Source organism: Bubalus bubalis, chromosome 18, assembly GCF_019923935.1.
Source record: "Bubalus bubalis isolate 160015118507 breed Murrah chromosome 18, NDDB_SH_1, whole genome shotgun sequence".
Classification (NCBI taxonomy): Eukaryota; Metazoa; Chordata; class Mammalia; order Artiodactyla; family Bovidae; genus Bubalus; species Bubalus bubalis.
The window spans coordinates 9,581,742-9,602,299 of record NC_059174.1 but is presented as its reverse complement, the minus strand read 5'-3'; the positions used below and the strand labels follow the sequence as shown (position 1 = coordinate 9,602,299).

The 20,558-nt window shown below is 44.7% G+C and overlaps 1 protein-coding gene across 3 annotated transcripts in view; it reads right to left on the bottom strand.

The window, feature by feature from the left end:
• The window catches only part of CDH13 (cadherin 13), a 1,055,068-nt gene that overhangs the window by 216,804 nt on the left and 817,706 nt on the right, over positions 1–20,558 (bottom strand). For all 3 annotated transcript variants that reach the window (XM_044931221.2, XM_025269790.3, XM_044931222.2), the window contains one exon: positions 11,737–11,915. In XM_044931221.2, the coding sequence (XP_044787156.2) occupies positions 11,737–11,915 (179 nt within the window). The remainder of the gene's footprint in view (positions 1–11,736; positions 11,916–20,558) is intronic.

Below are 20,558 nucleotides of genomic sequence, written 5' to 3'. Positions count from 1 at the left end.
AGTTGTTCAAGCGATGAATGTTTCCAGGACACAGAGCTGGTAAGGCAGGGAGAAGACAGGGCTGAAATTCCATTCAAGCAACCTGGATCTGAAGATAGTCATCTTAGACCCTGCATTGTAGGGAATTTAGATCGCTTGCAGTCTGAAAAGGACCACACATTCCACATTGACATGAACCCTTTCACACCTGGGACTGTGATGGTGTATGTTTTGGACTGAATGGTTCTGTCCCTCTAAAATGCACACATTGAAGTCCTAACACAGCCCTCTTCCCCCACTGTGGGATGGTACTGGGACATGGGGCCTTTGGGAGGTAATTGAGGATATGAAGTTCCCTCTAGTGTCCTTGTAAGAAAAAGAAGAAAAGGCCAGAGCCTCCTCTCTTTGGCCTGGGAAGACGTAATGAGAAGATAGGCATCTGGGGCTCTCACCAAGGACTGAATTGGCCAGCACTTTGATCTCTGACCTCTGGGCTCCAGACTGTGAGAAATAAATTTCTGTTGTTTAAGCTGCCTGATCACTAGTATTTTGTGATAGCAGCCTGAATAGGATGAGTTGATGATGATGATGGTGATGATAATGTGTGTGTGTGTGTGTGTGTGTGTATTCAAACAAAAAAGAATCATAGCCCATGTGGTGCTCTGCAGACTGCTTGTTAATATACTGTGAAAATCTCTCCATATTATCATATGTTCTTCTACTTCATTTTACATGATTTAATGGAAGCCCAATGGAGGAATATAGCTCAATTTATCAGACAGATCCTCAACGGTTGGACACTTGGTTTAGCTCTTTAAATAAATTCAATAAAACTCCCATAGTTGGATGCATACACACCACCAATGTAGATTACGTAGAACTGTTTGGGCAAAGAATAGTAGGGGCATTTAAAAAAGCCATTTGATTCTTATTGCCAAAAGACCTGACAAACAAATACAGCCTATTTGTATTTCCACACTAAGGCAGGAGAGAGCTTTTCTCCAAGAACTTTTTGCACCATGTTTGAGAAGCCACCTGGGCTCTGTAAACAGGAAGAAGGCCACCTGGCAGGCACTGCAAGCCCACATCTTAGCACTAAAGCTGCCTCAAAACTCTACCATGTCTTGCCTTCCTGTGTTGAAAAGACAGTCAAAATTGATTTCCTCTGTGAAGTTGTCATCTAAACAAATAATCAGTGATTTTGATCCACATACTGGGGGGAAAACGCATGGGCTTTGGAGACAGGTTGACACAGGGTCACATCTCAGCAACATCAAGCGTCTCCATCACCAGGAGTACTCACCTGCCCCGTTAGTTGTTACTGACATTAAATTGAACACAAAGTACTTAGGATAGTGACTGACACATGGTGACAAACGAAACAGGCTCAAGAATGTCACTCCAGTTTATTATCATGACCCTAGTCTCAAACTCAGGGAGGACAGCAAAGGGCACTGGGAAGCCTGAGAAAGTCTCCAGAAGTGTCCCCACCCTGGTCCAGGATGTCTCTGTCTGTCTTCTGGTAGCTAGAAATATCTCAGTTCTCCCTCTGAGGTTCCTTCCGAGCCTGGAGAGACAGGCTAAGTGCCGCTGTCCGCTGACTCTTCCAGCTCTAGCTGTGCCCAAGTGAACACTTGCATCTGGGCTCCAGATTCAGCTCAAGGAAGAGCTCCCTCAGCTGGGCATTCTTCCCTCCCCACCTCTGGGTCCTCTGGCAAAGGCGGGTCTTCCCTGCCCTCAGGGCTCTGACAGAGAAAAACAGTCATTCCTAAAGGCTTCATCCAGGATTTAGTCTATAGCTAAACAGCACTTTCTTACTACTTTTCGATTGAAGGAGTTGTTTTCATTATTGCAACCAATTTTGAGTTTAGAATTCATTAGCAAGTATCTGCAATGATCTGTTTCTTAATCGTTTGGAAATGGACTGTTTCTGTTAAAAAGAAAAAAGAAATCAGACCAGTCATCCATGACCTAGTTTCTTTCCCTATAATCCAACTTCAAGGGGGTGATTAATCACTGTGACTCAATATTCTAAGAGAGGACCTCCAGATATAGATACATGCATACCTGCAACAATCAATAGTTGAAGCTACTGCTACAGAGGTCACTCTGGCCAATAATTTAACAGATCAGGGCTGGCCAGTGATAGCCTGTGGGCCAAGTGCAGACCATTGGCTATATTTTGATGGCTCTCAGGCTAGAAATTTTTTTTTCCAGTTTTTAATGGTTACATTTTAAATGGTTATATAAGTATCTGCACAACAGTCTCAATTTTACCTCTTGGCACCCAAAACCTATACAATATTTACTACTTAGCCCTTAAAGAAAAAGTTTGCTGACCTTTCATCTAATAGATGATTCTATACTTTCAAGTCTTATTGTTGAATGTGACATCATAGTGCCATAGATCTCATCAAGCTGATCAAGTCTTCAGAATATCATGTTTAATGGTAACAATGAACTTTTATCCTATGGAGAAGTTAACTCAAAATGAGCTCCTCCCTTAAAACGAGACTGGAAGAAATGTGGATTCCAGGCATTGTGAGGTGTCATTGTGTCTTGAAAGGAGCTATAGCTAGTTTGCCTTAATCTAAGTATTCTAACCTCTGTTCGATTTCCCTTAAAATGCTTTGCTGTGGGAGCACCCCAGTCAGCCAGTGCCTGGCTGGAAGCTGAGCCTATTAAGGCAAGTATAAAATAGCTGCTTTTCAGAGACTCTCAATCAACTCTCCTTTCCTTAAATGATGGCTGTTCTCATTATGGTTGGAGCAGAGCTTTTTCCTGTTTTCTTCACCAGTTCAAAGCCAGAACTTAACTAGACATTCTTTCTAAATTGGAAGGTATCTCTCCTACCAGGATTGCTAACATGGACAGGATTTAGAAAGATGTTATTTAAATACATTGGGAAAAAAAAAATCTGTCAATGAAGCAACACTTGCCTTAACATGCTAATCAGAGCTCTTGGTTGATAAAGAGAAATAAACTGCTCTCTAAAAGAGATTTTTTTCCAAAAAAGGAAAAGCTCTTTAGCTTTTTAGGGTACTTCATGCAAAATAAGATGGAGAGATTTAAAATGACAGAAAAACAGAAGTAGTCTAAATTCATCGTCACCCTGCATTTTGTTATTTTTACCATATAAAAAAAAAAACAGAAAAAAGGAAAAAGCTCAGAGAATCAAACATTTGTCAAATATAAAAAGCTGAATCTCTCTTAACGACAAAGTTAAGTATCTTTTGATTTGACATGTGCTGAGTAACTCCTGATTGTCTGGTACTTTAAGCTGCCCAAGAACAGAAGGCACAAAACAGGCTGTTGTTTATTGACCTGCAGAATTTAGATTCAAGTGGTAACTCCTCACCTCCCCTTGATGAGGCTGGGAATCTCTGTAAAGCAGCTCATCATTCACCAAGCAGCCTCAAGTCTGCCTCCAAAATGAGTGATTTCCCACTGACTGCCTCTCCTGAAGCTTACCCAGTCTTCTGTCCAAGTCACAGCTCTGGGAATGCTGGGCTTACTGCTTAAATATGGTTGGCGGTATTGTAATGGGGAAGAACAACTCTGACTTTATATTGTACCTGTGCCTTTTGACTTAAACCTCTGTGTTCTGTTGCCTGTGCCTAGTCATGCCGGCTCTGCACCTTTGTATAAGAATGTAGCCTTATAGCCTGAAATATACAGGATACTCAAAAGTGCTGACCTTTAAGAGTCCATTCATATAGAGGCAGAGAGCTGCAGAATAGAGAATCACATTTGTTTTGTTGGAGGCTTACAGGAAGGCTGTGACCTGACCCAGGTGCCCAGCTGCCAGAACAGAGGATTCCTACACTGAGAGGTTAGCGCCGCTAACCACGCCTCTCCCTCATCTTTTGCCTTGAAAGGTCTTTTGCTGAAACCCTTTGAGGAGTTCAGGGTATTTTTTGGGCACAAGCCACCTATCTCCTTGCATGGCCCTGCAATAAACCTTTCTATGCTCCCAACTCCAATGTTCAGTCTGTTTGGCCTCACGGTGTGCCGAGCACATGAACTTGTGTTTGGTAAAAGTTTACTATTTAGAGTAGGATATACCCATTATCCTTAGGATGGCATTTGGAGCCTTGGCAACCTTGTATCAACTCCTTGCCCTTTTCTGGTATCTCTCCTATGACACCCTAAAATCCCCAGTCTTTGTTGGAGCGACATACGGACACGCCGCTATGCCTTCGCTCACGCTGTCCTGCTCCCCATGGTGCTCTTCCCTCAGCTTCCTCACTGCAGAACTCCATTCATGCATCAAGTCTAGTTCAAATAGCACATGTTTGTGTGTATGTGTTCTCACTGCTGGTTAGAGGTGGAGGTAGGCCACGAATCCATAGAGGCTAAAGCCAGCACTCATGATACCCTTGCCCCATACCTCTCAGACCAGCTTTTAGTTGAGGTCATGCTAGGTGACTAGACAAAGCCCTAGCCTTCAGGGGTTGATTAGGCCAACCCTGAAGGTCTGGGGGGGGAATGGTTAGGGTCACCAGTAGAGTTCTGAGATTCATCCAGGTCTCCTGCTAGAACTTATCCAGAGTGGGGAAGCGGAGCTGGCCCCAGGGTAAGACCCTGCCCTCCTGTCTCTAACCGCATTGCCATCAGCGGAGGTTGGCATGCTTGTAACTGAATTTCAGACCCCAGGGCTCAGCATCATGCCTTATGAATGCCTCATTCTATTTTATTTGCTGTCACAACAGAGCAAGTGGGTTTGATTCACATAGGGTGGTTCACCATCTGTGTTTCATTTGCAAGCATAATACGTTATTTTTAAAATAATAAGACAATTTATTTACATTTACTTTTCCCCCTTCTATTTTCTCAGCAGCAAGTGATATCAAAAAAGGAGAAAATGATCCCAACAAAAATATTTGTGAGTAAATAGCTCACAGAAATGGTGAGGATGCTACTATTAAATAATTCTGGTCCCACCCACCAAAACAAAGAAAGAGAATATTCCTGTCAGCATGATTGAATTGTGTGTAATTACTGCCAATGTTTTAAGCATGATGATAATGAGTAAAATATTAGCATTAGATTAGAGCGGCCTTTGAACGTTTTTTTCATGAGAGTAAGAAAACTACCTCTAGCTTTCATTCAGGGCATGGAAGAAATGCAATCCCTTATTATGATTCTTCTCAGGCACTTTGACTTGATTCTGGAGATGCAGAATGTGATGATGGTTTAACTGAGACTGTCTTGACCAAACACATCAATTTCACTGACTATTTTCATATGATGTTCCCACCACCATTCTTCAATTTTCCTCTCTGACATATTTAAAGGACTCCTGAGTCTCTCATAGCTAATGCACTTAAACCTAAAAATAAGTCCTTATGTGACACCATGGGAAGAAGGAAGAGAATTCTTTCAGTTTTCACATTTTGCCCCTAAATTGGGGGCATTATAAAGTTTCAGAAAATCTTTTATCACTTGAAAATAGAAAATAAATTACATTCAGAGTTCTAAGATATTTTATTGTATGTACCTTTTTTTTTTTTTTTAAACAGGCAGGCGATCACTTTCCTTAGATTATCTGGAAGATAATACATAATAGGATAAAGGCAAATTCAAACAAAGAAAAGTGCTCAGCTCAAACTCCTTAAAAAGACTAATGATACTTTCACAACGCAAATGTTAAGGCTGCATTTTAAGGGCCTCATTTGGAGACTGTTTCCGTTTGCCAAAAAAAAAGAAGCATGGAAGAAAAAGAAAACAACCCTCCAAACTGACCATTAGGTACTCTGAGTAGTTGCAAACTGTGCTGGCTGTGTTCAGAAAAGTTGGCAGATTTCAGCTGATGGATTTCAGTCTAGCAGCCAAGATGATCAACTAAATAAGCCATTTATCAAATGTTAGGGACCTTTATCTGATTTTATTTTGTAGTGCAGCCAGACATAGCTTAAAAACATAGACGGATCTGTCAGAATGAGGGGCTGAGTATGGTTATAGAAAAGAATAAAACAGTGCCCCCAATGAACCCAATTTCATTTTGTAGGATATATGGTTCTTATTTTCTCCAAACATTTCCCCAAACATTTAAGCAAGAGACCCAGATCCTCATGCCCATCCTATCCGCCAAGGCGTTCTTGCAGCCTATTGCAGTTTCTCACACACGGTAGGCATCAGGCGAATAGACTAGATTACTGGATGACTACACACAAGGGCAAGAGTGAGCGCTCAACTAAAATAGAATAATTTCTTCTGTTTATATATACACTCCTGTGGGATATGGGTCTTGCAATTCTGAGATAATGTTAGCTATTTACTCATAAATACAAACTGAAGGAACATAATAAGTCCTTCTATCCCTCTTTATCCATCTCTCTATTCATCCATCCATTCCTTTATCCATCTATCCCTCCATACATCCCTTTATCCATCCATCTCTCCATCCATCCCTTTATCCATCTGTCCCCCCATCTCCCATATATTTATTAATTACTCTACCTTTCCATCCACCTCTTTATCATCAAAGATTTTACCAACAAATCTTTACTGAATGTCTTATTTACCTGGCGTTACATATGTTTGACAATGGGAATTCAGAGATGGGACAAAGATCCAAGATCTCTCTCTTTAGGAACTGTATGTTCTGTAATGGTTTCAGAAAAAGTAAATAGAAGAGCTTGTAATGGAAAATACACTATGTTTTCAAGTCAGACTTGCTGTCTATTAGCATCGAGCTTACAGTAAGGCAACGAAAATACACGGTCACTGCAGCTGCTCTCACAACTCAGCTGTGAATCTAAAGGCGTGCAATAACCCAGCCTGCCGCTACTGCTAAGTCACTTCAGTCGTGTCCGACTCTGAGTGATCCCATAGACGGCAGCCCACCAGGCTCCTCCGTCCCTGGGATTCTCCAGGCAAGAACACTGGAGTGGGTTGCCATTTCCTTCTCCAATGCATGAAAGTGAAAAGTGAAAGTGAAGTCGCTCAGTTGTGTCTGACCCTCGGCAACCCCATGGACTGCAGCCTTCCAGGCTCCTCCATCCATAGGATTTTCCAGGCAAGAGTACTGGAGTGGGATGCCATTGCCTTCTCCGTAACCCAGCCTAGCATCAGCAAAAGTGAAGAGGCATGACTTGCAGATGAGGTGAACATGCTCTGCACAATCTAGGGAGACTGTGACATGTGACTGGAAAAAGACCCTGGGGTCCTGCTGGGGTCCTCTTTGAGAATGTACTAGATGGAAAATTAAAATGAAAATTTTACATCATATCAACTAAGCTCGGGTCAACCCTCAGACTTCTGGAACCTCCCCACAAGGCAAGGGTCAGACAGGAGCAAACCACTTGTGAAATCTTGGGGGCCCCAGCTCCAGGAGTCTCCATCCCATTTATTTACACTCACAACATTTAGCGCTCAAACACGCCATTTGAGATACTGTTAATGAATACATGGTAGCCACACGTAATAAGTTTAAGAGATATCAAAGTTTGTAGGGGTGACATGAAATATTTTCTTAGAAATGAATGGTGCATAGATCAGTTTTAAGTGTTCTGCCCAGATTGTCCAGAAGTAGAATTTTGAAACCACACCTAAGACAGGATGCCTTCTCAGAAGGTCTCCAGAAATAACAAACAACTCCATAATTCTGCTATGGGAACTTATACACACATGAATCTTAGGAAGAGCCTCGTAAGAAAACACTGCAAACTGGAAAACACCGATGGGAAGTCTGACACGTGAGTTCTGCCCCTTTAAATGTAAATAAAGGCATGTTTCACCTTTTCAGCAGACTTGTGCAGGACAAGCTTAGCACAGCACTCGGAAACAGACGAGGTATGCCTGAATTCAGGGGCATTTCTTCCCTTCAGATTGTACCCATGTTGCCTGGCTCAGCACTGAACTCTTGAAACCCTCACAGAAAAGTGACACTTTTCATTCATTTTCATTGATTTTCCAATTTCAGTTAAATTATGTTGATCTTTCTTTTCTTTTTTTTTTATGTATTGTGGCTAGAAAGGCTAAATTCAACTCCCATAATTATATACTTGCAATTTAACAAACACCCAAATGACAGGGTCATGAACTTGAGACACATTGGTACCCCCAAATAAACCTTAAAAATGCTGTGATCTACTATATTATCATTCCGCTTTATAAATAGAGACAAAACATTTTCTATCAGTAAAAATAGAAGCTGAGATAGAGAAATCACCATTTCATCTTTCTTTTGCAAGAAGAATTTGCAAGTGATTTTGGGAGAATTAGGGGTTATGGGAAAGCTGGTGTGTGTGTGCATGCGCATGTGCACTCTTTCACACACATGCTAGATGGGGGATAAAGGGAGAATTGGAAAGTCATTACCTCCCTCTGAAGAAGATAATACATCAGTCAGGCAATAACAAAAATAAGGAGGTTTGGAAAAAGAATGGGAGACAAAATGGAGGAAACGGACTTGAAATATTCTTTTTTCTGCTTCCTATTTTTGATGAAAAACCATTGCATGTTCCAAGTGACAATCACAATTTCAATGCAAATTTCATTCTCTTCCTTCCCTTCCAATAATTCCCCATTTCCAGCTCCAGTTTCCCACCCTTTACATGTAAGATCTTACTGTCATCTCCAACTCATTCTTACTAATATGTCAAAAAACATACTTAGATGGTACTGGCACAAAGAGAGAAATATAGATCAATGGAACAAAATAGAAAGCCCAGAGATAACCCATGCACCTATGGACACCTTATCTTTGACAAAGGAGGCAAGAATATACAATGGTGAAAAGACAATCTCTTTAACAAGTGGTGCTGGGAAAACTGGTCAACCACTTGTAAAAGAATGAAACTAGAACACTTTCTAACACCATACACAAATATAAACTCAAAATGGAATAAAGATCTAAATGTAAGACCAGAAACTATAAAACTCCTAGAGGAGAACATAGGCAAAACAGTCTCCTACATACATCACAGCAGGATCCTCTATGACCCACCTCCCAGAATATTGGAAATAAAAGCAAAAATAAACAAATGGGACCTAATTAAACTTAAAAGCTTCTGAACAACAAAGGAAACTATAAGCAAGGTGAAAAGACAGCTTTCAGAATGGGAGAAAATAATAGCAAATGAAGCAACTGACAAACAACTAATCTCAAAAATATACAAGCAACTCCTACAGCTCAATTCCAGAAAAATAAATGACCCAATCAAAAAATGGGCCAAAGAACTAAATAGACATTTCTCCAAAGAAGACATACAGATGGCTAACAAACACATGAAAAGATGCTCAACATCACTCATTAGCAGAGAAATGCAAATCAAAACCACTATGAGGTACCATTTCACGCCAGTCATAATGGCTGCGATCCAAAAGTCTACAAGCAATAAATGCTGGAGAGGGTGTGGAGAAAAGGGAACCCTCTTACACTGTGGGTGGGAATGCAAACAGCCACTATGGAGAAGTGTGGAGATTCCTTAAAAAACTGGAAATAGAACTGCCTTATGACCCAGCAATCCCACTGCTGGGCATACACACTGAGGAAACCAGAATTGAAAGAGACACGTGTACCCCAATGTTCATTGAAGCACTGTTTATAATAGCCAGGACATGGAAGCAACCTAGATGTCCATTAGCAGATGAATGGATAAGAAAGCTGTGGTACATATACACAATGGAGTATTATTCAGCCATTAAAAAGAATACATTTGAATCAGTTCTAATGAGGTGGATGAAACTGGAGCCTATTATACAGAGTGAAGTAAGCCAGAAAGAAAAACACCAATATAGTATACTAACGCATATATATGGAATTTAGAAAGATGGTAACAATAACCCTGTATACGAGACAGCCAAAGAGATACTGATGTATAGAACAGTCTTTTGGACTCTGTGGGAGAGGGAGAGGGTGGGATGATTTGGGAGAATGGCATTGAAATATGTATAATATCATATATGAAACGAGTCGCCAGTCCAGGTTCGATGCACGATACTGGATGCTTGGGGCTGGTGCACTGGGACGACCCAGAGGGATGGTATGGGGAGGGAGGAGGGAGGAGGGTTCAGGATGGGGAACACATGTATACCTGTGGTGGATTCATTTTGATATATGGCAAAACCAATACAATATTGTAAAGTTAAAAAATAAAATAAAATAAAAAAAAAACATACTTAGGAGTTTTGAGAGCACTGAAACTGGTAGGCAGTGGTCAAACAAACATTCAGGTGATCAAAGAATCTCTGTTCTCAAGACATTTACTGTCTATGCCAGTGGTGCCCACTAGAACTTTCTGTGATGGTGGGAACAGTCTACCTGTGCCCTGGTCGGTAAAGTAGCCACTAGCCATGCGGGGCTCCTGATCACTTGAGATTTGTCTGGTCTGATGGAGAAACTGATCTTTACATTTTAATTTCAAGAATGTCAATTAAAATTTAAATAACCGTCTGAGACTAGCTGTTATTGCATCAGGTCTAGACCAAGTGGAAGAGGACATTCATTAAAGAGAGAGACAAGCATGTAAAGGAGCGCGTGGCCGGTGCCCGGTGAGGCTGCAGGTAAGAGCAGTCAGAGACTGCAGGAGCAAGAGGTTGTGCAAGACCTGGGGGCGGAGCCCGGCTTCCCAGAGAGGTGGGCGGGTCTGACCCAGACTCCCAGGAGGAGCTACAGTGAAGAAAACAGAAGGGTGAGGAGAAGGCATTTGTAAATCAAAAATATGGAAGGGAAAATGCACAGGACCCCATAGGGAAACTCAGCGCTCGTCCTGGGGCAGATGGGCTTGCAGAAGTCAAGGGTGACTGCCAGGGGACAGGCCATGGGACAATGTCCTGCTGGGAACAAGGGATCCCAGGATGGGGGCAGATCTGGGTGGCTGATGATGCAGAGCACCCCCAAGTGGGTTGGCGTCTTCCTGTGTGAAGGGCCAAGAGGCTCTCTTATGGAAAGGAGGCTGGCCTGCGGGGTTCGACAGGGTGGCCCTGGAACTCGGAGAAAGGCCAGGACCGGGGGCACGTGCAGCGGGACGTAAGTGGGCCAGGAACAACACTCCTAAGTGGGGCAGCTGCCACCAGCTCCCTCTGACAGTCACGAGTGGTCTGACTGATTGTCCATGTATGGAAACTGGGCCCCCGATTTCCAGAATTTCTGATTTTCAGAAAGGCTGGAAATGGGAATTAAAAAAAAACACGAAATATAAAGTTGAAGTATTTTGATATGGCAACTAATATGAAATCTTAAAACACCCTGGGCCAAACCAAAGAGCCGGCGTGTAGGCTGACTCAGCCCATGGGGTACCTGTCTGTGACACGTGACCTGGAAGATGGGGAGATTCCTACAGGGATGGCCTCGCAGGACAAGAGCTGAGCCTGAAGGGCACACACTGGCACGGACAGCACAGGGTCTGAGAAAGGGGTAAGTTGAAGCCACCGGACTCTGTGACAAGGAGAGCATCAGTCATCTCAAACAGTCACCTCCCTCCCATCTACCCCTCACTCAGAGCGGAAAAGTGAGGCAGGCAGAGCCCAGTCACAGGGGCCTCAAGAGTAAGTGGCAGGTGAGCAAACAGCCATCAAGCTGAATGAATGCAAATGACCTCAAAGGACGTGATTTTTTCGGTGTGTGCTTTCTGGGGTCACATAACATGTCATCTCCCTTGACCGATTTTCCCCATCCAGCCACGGGTCGATATCTCATTGCCGCTCCCACGATACGGAAGGGGCCATTGATGGAAGCCCCACATCTTCCCGCGTGTGAAAGCCACGTTCGATTCTCATGAAAGGGAAGTGGTGTGTCTTTCCGCTCACCTCCCGGTCCAGCAGTGCAGGTGACACAACGGTGACAATGTCTCCTTTTTCGGGATCGATGTAGAACATGTTGGGAGACGGCTTGTCAGGCGTCTGTTGACGGATATTGTACCGCAGGAGGGCATTATCCGTGGCTGGGTCATCTGCATCAAAGGCTGTCATCCGCATCACCGTGGTTCCTGCGGGGGCGAGACAGAGAGCATGTGATGGTCACCTGGGGGACAGTGATGGGCCAAGCCCGTCCCCCACCTGGGCAATGGCTGTAGAGTGATGTGTCAATCACTTTCCAGATTATGAAAAGCAAAGCCTTTCCCTGGCTCCCTTAGGTTTTAACTTCCCTTACCCCCTCCCTCTCTCCTCCATCACGTTAAAAGACCTGAAATATAGAAAAGAAATGTTTGCTGTTCAGCAGATTGACAGCTTAATTTTTCCTTCTGCTGATATGCTGTTTATTTCCATGGGTTTTCATCCCATTGTGGATGTGGCTCTGTGACAATGGCCTTCACTCTAAAAGCTCTTATTGAATGCCTACCACGTGGGGGAGGGGACCCTGGGCTGGGTTCTGGGGAAATAGAGGTGCAAAAAGTCACATTCTCTGGGGTCTGGCAGGTCAGCGATAAGCAGCAGAGAGAGCATATGAAAATATTAACGCACTCACAGTGCACTGAGAGAGGGTGATGTGAATACGGAAGAGAGCAGCCTCGTCTAGCCAGGGGCTCGGGAGGGGTCCCTGGTGCAGGGCCCAAGGGTGCGTAGGTGTAAGGGAGGGGAGGGGGAGGGGGAGGGCCTCTAAGGGAAAGGCATCCCAGTTACTTCTGGTTAAAGGGAACCGGGAACAGACAAGACTTGAGCACCTCTGTGCACAGGCGTGACGACTTGGGTGTTACAGGTGTTTTTGTGGGGATGTTCAGGGCGAGTCTGAGAAAAGCTGGGAAACGACCTAAACGTCCAACAACAGGGGAATTGCTAAAATGATGGCATCCCCACACTATGGAATGTTTTGCAGCACTCAGAAAAGGTTTGTAGATCTAATGTGTTCTAAGACGAGGGGCTCTCCAAAATTGAAAAATATCAGGTTGGGGAATGTCACCCATAGTAGGCAATTCATGGGGTCACAAAGAGTCACACATGACTGAGCGACTGAACTGACTGACTGACTGGCCCACAGTATACCATCATTTCTGTGAGCCTATTAACATGCGGAAAATTCCACAAACTTTATGCATGTATTTTTTCAAGTACAGTTTATGTCCATAAACGGATAGAGGAAGGTCTATAGGGGTGGACTTCACACTGATTTTGGTGGCTAAACTTGGGCAAGGGGAGAGGGTACCAGGAATAATGGTCATGGGAGAAGATGATAGCCCAATCTCTAATGTTTTGATCATTTTTACAAGGGGGATGTAGTTTTGAGATTAAAATTTAATTTAAAGGGATCATGGTTATAAACACCAGTAGAAGCACAGACTAGAACAGAATCAGGCACATTTGCCCGTTGTCCTGACAGCTGTGAGCCTGGGTGACCTGCTCAACCATAGATCTTCACTGTAGTTTACGCTCCTGTGAATACAGGCCCCATGTCCTGATTCTGAATCCTCTGGGCGCACAGCATGGGGGCAACCTGGTATGAGGCTGAAGCAGTAGAGCTATGGTTCCCAGCAGGAATATCCAGGAAATATTCTAGCTTAACGGAAACACAGAGTCCCTCCAGCTCGGCTACCATCCTCGTGTTCCTTTCCCTTTTATAACAGTGCTTCTTGAATAGTGAAAGCCAGTTTATTCTTTCCCACAATTGGAATTACTAACCATCAGGTCTGAATGATCAGGCAAAGCATCTGAGTATTCTAAGGTGGGGTCAGTTAGTTCCACAGTCTTAGCTGATTTCACCAACACTGCCTTAGGCCAGATGCCTCCGGACATGTCTGCTACTCTATCTCTGCCCTTTGCTTCTTTGTGAAATTGTCACAGGGCAGGCCTCAGGGTCCAGGGTAAGAATAGCAAGTTCTTGGCATGTGCAGCAGCCTGCTCCCTGGCCCCTTGCCTTTGGGAGATGGCAGCAAGCCATTTGATTGTTATGTTCTATTTCCCACTGGGACGCTCTGTGGGATCAGGGTTCTGTCTCTGTCCAGTGGGCCAGGCAGCCACTGCCAGTCCATCAGCGTGAGTGTGAAGGGTACACTCAGTTGCCTTCATGGCCTAGGAAAACAGGCCTACTTGGGGGGTCTCTGCCAGAAATCAGAGGCAGCTTCCAGGCTCACATCTTACCCTGGGCTGAGCTCACTGCGCTCTGAGTGGGCAAGGCCTGGAAGGACTGTGGATGCCACAAGAAACAGTCTCCAGTCACGTACGTGTGATTGGCTGCCTTGTACTTTGTCAGTGTCTAATGAATGCTTGACTGATGGAATCCATGCCCTATTTAATTTGCCATTAATTGAAGTTAGAGATGAACAAGCAAAAGAAAGCATAAAAAAATGAAGTCATCACAGTTTGGGACTGTCACAGTTTGTGACTGGCTTCATAAGAAGGGGGGAAAAAGCACCTCTCAGGTTGATGAATTTTTAGTTTCTACCAGGCCATTCATTAGTCATGTCATTTTTCATTGTTAGTTTTTACAGATTTGATAACATGGTATATGATAGATGGGTTCATATGACATGGGTTCTATCCCTGGGTTGGGAAGAATGCCTTGGAGGAGGAAATAGCAACCTGCTCCAGTATTCTTGCCAGGAAAATCCCATGGACAGAGGAGCCTGGTGGGCTACAGTCCAGAGGGTCACAAAGAGTTGGACATGACTGAGCATACACACACAGCATGGTATGATAAAAGGCTATTCTGGAATATTCCCAAGGACATATAGAAGATGCTTTTTGTTTTAATGGATTATTAGGGAGCAAGTGACCTGATATTAAGCCGTGCCTTGGTCTTCGCCCAGCATGAGCACGCGTCTGGGTTCATTTCTGAGGCCCGCCTCTGTGGGGTGTGAGCGTGCGTCTGCGTTCACTTCCGAGGCCCGCCTCTGGGGGGCGTGAGCGCGCGTCTGGGTCCACTTCTGAGGCCCTCCTCTGTGGGGCGTGAGCGCCATTTATGGCATCTGCAAGGGTCTGCAGCTCTGAAGGAAGCAGCCTGACCTAGGTTCAGTCATAGCTAACTGTGTGAACTCAGGCAAGCCAGCCAGCCTTCCGTGAGCCTCAGTTTCCCCATGCGCCTGCTCCTGACATGAGGACATCAGTAACACTCCTCTCTCTGGTCACTGTAAGGAGGGCAACACATGACATAGCTCAGTGCCTGGTAGGTCAGTGTTCAGAGGCGATGCCTTTATCATCGTCCTGGCCTGGGCTCTGAGCCCATCACGGAGGTGCAGGCAATGGCCTCAGATGGACGCAGGAGCTCAGAGTCGAGTTGTCCATGGAAACTGGCCCCTGGCATGGCAAGAGTCCCGGCACCCGTCTGCTCTGAGTTACCCTGCCTTGCCCTCCCCTTCCTGTAGCTCCCTGCGGCTCCTCTCCCCAGCCTGGCTTTTAAAAGTGCTTTGCTGAAACCCTCTGGGGAGTTCAGGGCTTCTTAGGGCATGAGCTCCAAACTCTGATGGAACCATCTGTTTGGCCTCACTGTGCGTCGGGTGCATGAACTTGTACTAACACTGCCACCTAGTCCGCAGTTTTAGCTTGTGGATTTGGGTTTGTACTGTGGAGATCACAAATCTCTATGAACACAAACACATGCATGTGTACACACACTGACACACCTACACACACACATTCGGCAGCCACCAACGCTTCTCCATACGGTACTCTAATCCTCCTCTAGGATCAGGGCTCTATCTTGAGCCCCGGCTTGATGGGTCCATCATCCTGCCCTTGCCTACTCCTCCCCAGGGATGGGATGGTGATTTTAGTACTTCCAGGTTCTGCAATGGCTGGAAAAGCCTCGTAAACCAGCATTTCCTAGATTGTTTCCAAGAGACCCTAGTTCTGTGGGCTCAGTGGAGAAACCCATTTGGGAAATATGCAGGAAGCACAGTTGAACAGGTTTCCCCTCCTGAAGGATTCCTAGCATCCTTAATAAGCAAATGCATATTGTGAATCTCCAAGAGAGAACAGAATTTGTAGCATTTCCCAAACTTCTCTGTTGATGGAAACTCTTCATTTTAAGAACATCTTTATGTGCTGGATCACACTGTCCTAAATCTAGCTTGTGGGGGACCCAGACTGTGTTCTGTTCATATTTATAAGCTTGGTAGCTGACACTGAATAGGTCCTCCATCAATGTCCGTTGGGTAGAATTGCATTCTTACAGCTCTCTGTAGCTTTGACTTATTCCACAGTGACTGAAGTCACGGATAGCTCGTTGGTGAGAAGAGTGGACCGCACTGCCTGGACATTTTTCATAACCAGGTGTGCTTCTCACTGCCTCTGAGCTCTTTCCCCTCTAGAGGCCCTTATTGGACCTGGATTCAATAGACACATGCCAGTTCCAGGTTCAGGGCTGGTGGCTAGCTGGTGGGTGCCAGGACAGTTGTTTCAGTGTGTCTGGATGGCCCCGGTGCCTCAACCTTGCCCAAGCCCCAGTCCTGGACTCGGAGAAGCACTCGTTCATTTCTACCATCTCAGCGGCTTCTCATTCGTGCTCATCTTGTGCCTGTGAGTGCTTCCCGATGGCAGAGATGTGATAATTATATGATAGACACACATGCAGGTCCTCCACGTGGTACATTTCTGTCTTCTCCCCCATCACAATATTCTCCCGAGTGTCAAAATAAATGATAATCACTCCGTCACTCCCAGAGCCAGATGAACTAGCAGCGGTCCCTCCAAAGCAGAATAGGAGAATTTCAAGCTGTGCTGGCTGAAAGCCTCAAGTCGGGCCATCATTTCCTTTTGTCGAAGGACATGGCTGCCAATGCGACAGGCTGATAAACCATTAGGAGGGTTTTGTCTTGGCCAAAATCCCCTTCTTCTTGGCTGTATTTCTCTGATTAAAGATAGGTGCTGCCTGGTATCATGACCTTGAAGCTGGTATTTGAAGTTTGGCTTCCTTGTGATTTCAGGCACAGTCATACCCTTGAGAAGCAGAGCACTGATCTGAGGGTAAGGGGCTGTTTTCAATCTCCAGGAAAGGTCAGCCAGCCTCAAGAGTGGGAGACTCTGAAAGACAGCTCGCTCTGTCTGTCTCACAGGTGACAACATCCTTCTGTTCTTGACATTTGCTTGCCTTCATCCCTGAACATTTCCTTCATATGATCAAAAGTGTCAGACTCTTTTTTCTTTTAAGAAAAAAAATACAAAACCGATATCCTATAAGTGAATAATATATGGAGACATGGACATTCAGGTCTGTATTTGGCAGAGGACTTCTGATAGCACAGTTGAAGCAACTGTGTGCTTTCCAGGGATGCAAAATTTAAAAACCGATGTGATCAGAGATGGCAGGCATCACTAAGTGTCAGAAGGGAAGCCCTTGGACTCTTGGCACCTTGACTTGTTCAGCCAGGTAAGAAGGTCACAGATGTATTGTGGGGGGCACATCTAGTCAGCCTGATGCTGATTGGAAACTGATTTCTGTTGAAACCCTTCAGGATGAAGGGGTTCTGGGCATCCTGATACCAAATGCCCAGCAAGCATTCTAGACATGGGATGACAAGCAGGCCAGTGCTCAGGAGGCTGAGAGCATTCCAGGACAGCCCTGGGCAAACCAGAATGAAGGCGTCACTGTACCGGCCAAGTTCTGCTTCCAGATACAGGCATATCTCATGGTCATGACTGTCAGAGCACAAACATGCAGACTGCTCCACTGTGATTTCAGTGGCCCAGAACGTCCAACTCCCCACCTGTCAACCAGCCTGGAACTACTTTCTGACCACACATGTGGACACAGCCCAGCTCTCTCCTAATAGTCCTTAATAGCGAGGAGAGAACCAGGCGAGCAAATGCAGGCAGAATAGTGTTAAGAGGCACCACTGAGGATGTGGCCTGTCGACTATCAAATCCTACCCCACCAACAACCATCTAGGCATCCCTGGGCAAATTCCTTTACATCGCAAATCCTCAACTTTCTCACTTTCAAAAGAGCATCTCCCTTCATTGGCTGTTGTGGGCATTGAACGAAATAATGCAGTGTTTCTCAACCTTTATTTTTTCATGTCAATTCACAGAGAATATTTTTAGATATGTTTTTTTCTCTTTCAGCCATCCCCTGCCATAGATATTTATGTATATACGATGGCCCTTTGAGGACCACAAACCACTGTAATAGCTCATGTTTTTAATACCCTCCCCTTCCAAGTACCAATTTTCTCCCTCTTAGAGGTTACACTGACCCCAAAGGGAATGAATAAATTGAGGAATATAAAGTCCAATGGCTGGGCAACGGTAAACACTCAAGAGATGTAAGTTTCATTGATATTCATATTCACTGCTCCAACTTGCAACTCAGTTCTGGGGACCTCATTGCTGTGTGTGATGGTGACGAGTCAAATGTCTGGTGGGACCCAACCACCCAGTGCAGTGCTCGCTGTGGGATTCATGCCCAGCATCTCAGAAGCGGGGATTAATTAAAATCTCTTAAGGAAACCATCCCTTTCTTTCCTTAGATAGCCTAGAAATGTCTGTCGAGCTCATGCATGCATGAACCAGCTTCCTCTGGTCTTGTTAATGTTTCCATGTACATGGGAATTAACAGGGAAACTGTCTAGATTAGTTGACAAAAGATACCAAACCAATCTGAGAGGTATCCAGAGGCAGCAGCACTCTGCGGTGCGTGCATGCCTGAAAAAGCACCCGAGGAATGAATCGTAAATAATGTCTTACTTTCCCATTGACCTACATTAGTACTTCAGACCTGCTTTATCTTCATTTGAGGGGATGTCCAATTGCAAGCCGCTCCTCATAATTCACTTTAAGTTTCTCTGCTTATCTCCAAAACACTCTACTAGCAGAGGGGGGTGGGAGGAGGAGGGGGCTGTCTGCTGTGGGTGAGGAAACTCCTAAAGAAAGTGCTTCCTGACACTCAGGGGAAGAGAGGCTTTGACCCTGACTCTGGGGAGGAGGGAAGGGAGGGAGCAAGTTAGATTTAAGGCCAGGCCCGGTGAGGTTTAACTTTGTCACCTTTGCTCCTTGTGGGGCGGGGGGCGGGGGTGCTGCCCCTCTGCCCCCTAATTATCCAGGGACAGTCACTCACCAGCACATTTTCATATGGTGGCCAGGCTGTGTATTAGACTCATAAGAGTTCTTGATGATGTGAGTTTAGATGAAGATGCCAACGACCTTTGGCTTCTCTCTGACAGCAGCCCAGACCCATTGGCCCCAAGGGTATGACTCTCCGGTCCCATTCCCAGAGTAGCATCATGGAATTATATTATATTTCACCCGCAGCAGACCCCACAGACTGATGGCTTCAGCAGCCATTTTAGACCATGAGGCGGCCCTTCAAATAAAAGCCATATGATAGAAAGGCAGACCACAAAGAATTTGAGTCTCTGAAGACATGGAGTTTGAAGGAAAGCTTGGACTTCCTGCCTTTGGCTTTGTTTACATGAACAAAAAATAAATAAAAGGTAAAAGCCCATATTGTTTGAGCCATTGTTATTTTGAGTTTGTTATTTCACGCAGTCACAACTAATGCTCTCTGAAAAAGGAGAAGGTAAAGATTGAAGAAAATAAATAAATGCACTTTATTAAGTAGTGTTACTCTAGAAAGTAAATTTAAGTAAAATTTGTCGCTTTAGCCTAGAGCTAGAGGGCAGTAATTTAGTCAAAAGTGGAAACATCTAGTCACAATTTCTCAGGTATTTTCAAATATTCAAGCTGACTTCCACTTACTTAAATCATCTTGAATCCAGAGATAATCTTTCTATCAGGTGGTAAGACTGTCCTATTAGCGGCCCCTGTCAAGCCACAACTCCACGTAACTGTGTATGGTTCCTTCCACCTGGACTGTGGGTTTAGCCATCTGACATTCTCTGGCCAGTGGGACACATGGATACAAACAGAGGTTTGGCAGTGCCTATTCACTGGAGCTTGTCCTAGAACCCAGTCGCCATCTAAAGGTATCTGGGCTCTCCTTCTGGAGGCGGCCACACATCTGGGAAGTGATGCTCCCTGGCTGATACCCCTAAATACCCATCACACATGAAAGCTGAGGCCATCTTAGACCATTCAGCTCCAACTGAACTCCTGCACGACAGCAGCCATGTGACCAACCCCAGGCAGAACGAACAAGAGAAATGCCCACTGAACCCATCCCAACTTACAGAATCATACATAAATGACTGTTGTTTTAAGTCACTAAGTTTTGATGTGTATCATTATACAGCAATAGATAACAGGTATAGGATTATAAGTGGATTATTTTCACATAGAAGCTAGAAAATACTGCCAAAAAAAAAAAATAGTGTGGAAGTTGCCATTTTTATTAACCAGATAGCACAATATATTCAACGGATTGGACCAGAATCAAAAGAGACAGGTGCAGGCAAAAAATAGATGAGAAGAAAATGCAACCCGCTTCCCAAATGTTGGGCTTTTGGGGCTACCAATGACTTCACCATAAATCACTGCACCATGCTGATTACTAAGCGTGGAGGTTGCCTAATGAGTATTCTCTGGAAAAGCACTGAATCAAACCAGCACAAAGTACATACGTTCCATGCAGGTTTGAGATGAGTGAGTACCTTCAACTAGGAAGACAACTCTGTTCTTAAAAGTGAGAACGCCTTCAATTTTGAGATGGTCGCCCGCTTCCTATTATAGCAGCCAGGCGTGCCTCTGCGCAGCTGCAATTACCGCCGGCTTGATTTGAAATGCGATCAACTTCTGCTCTCAAA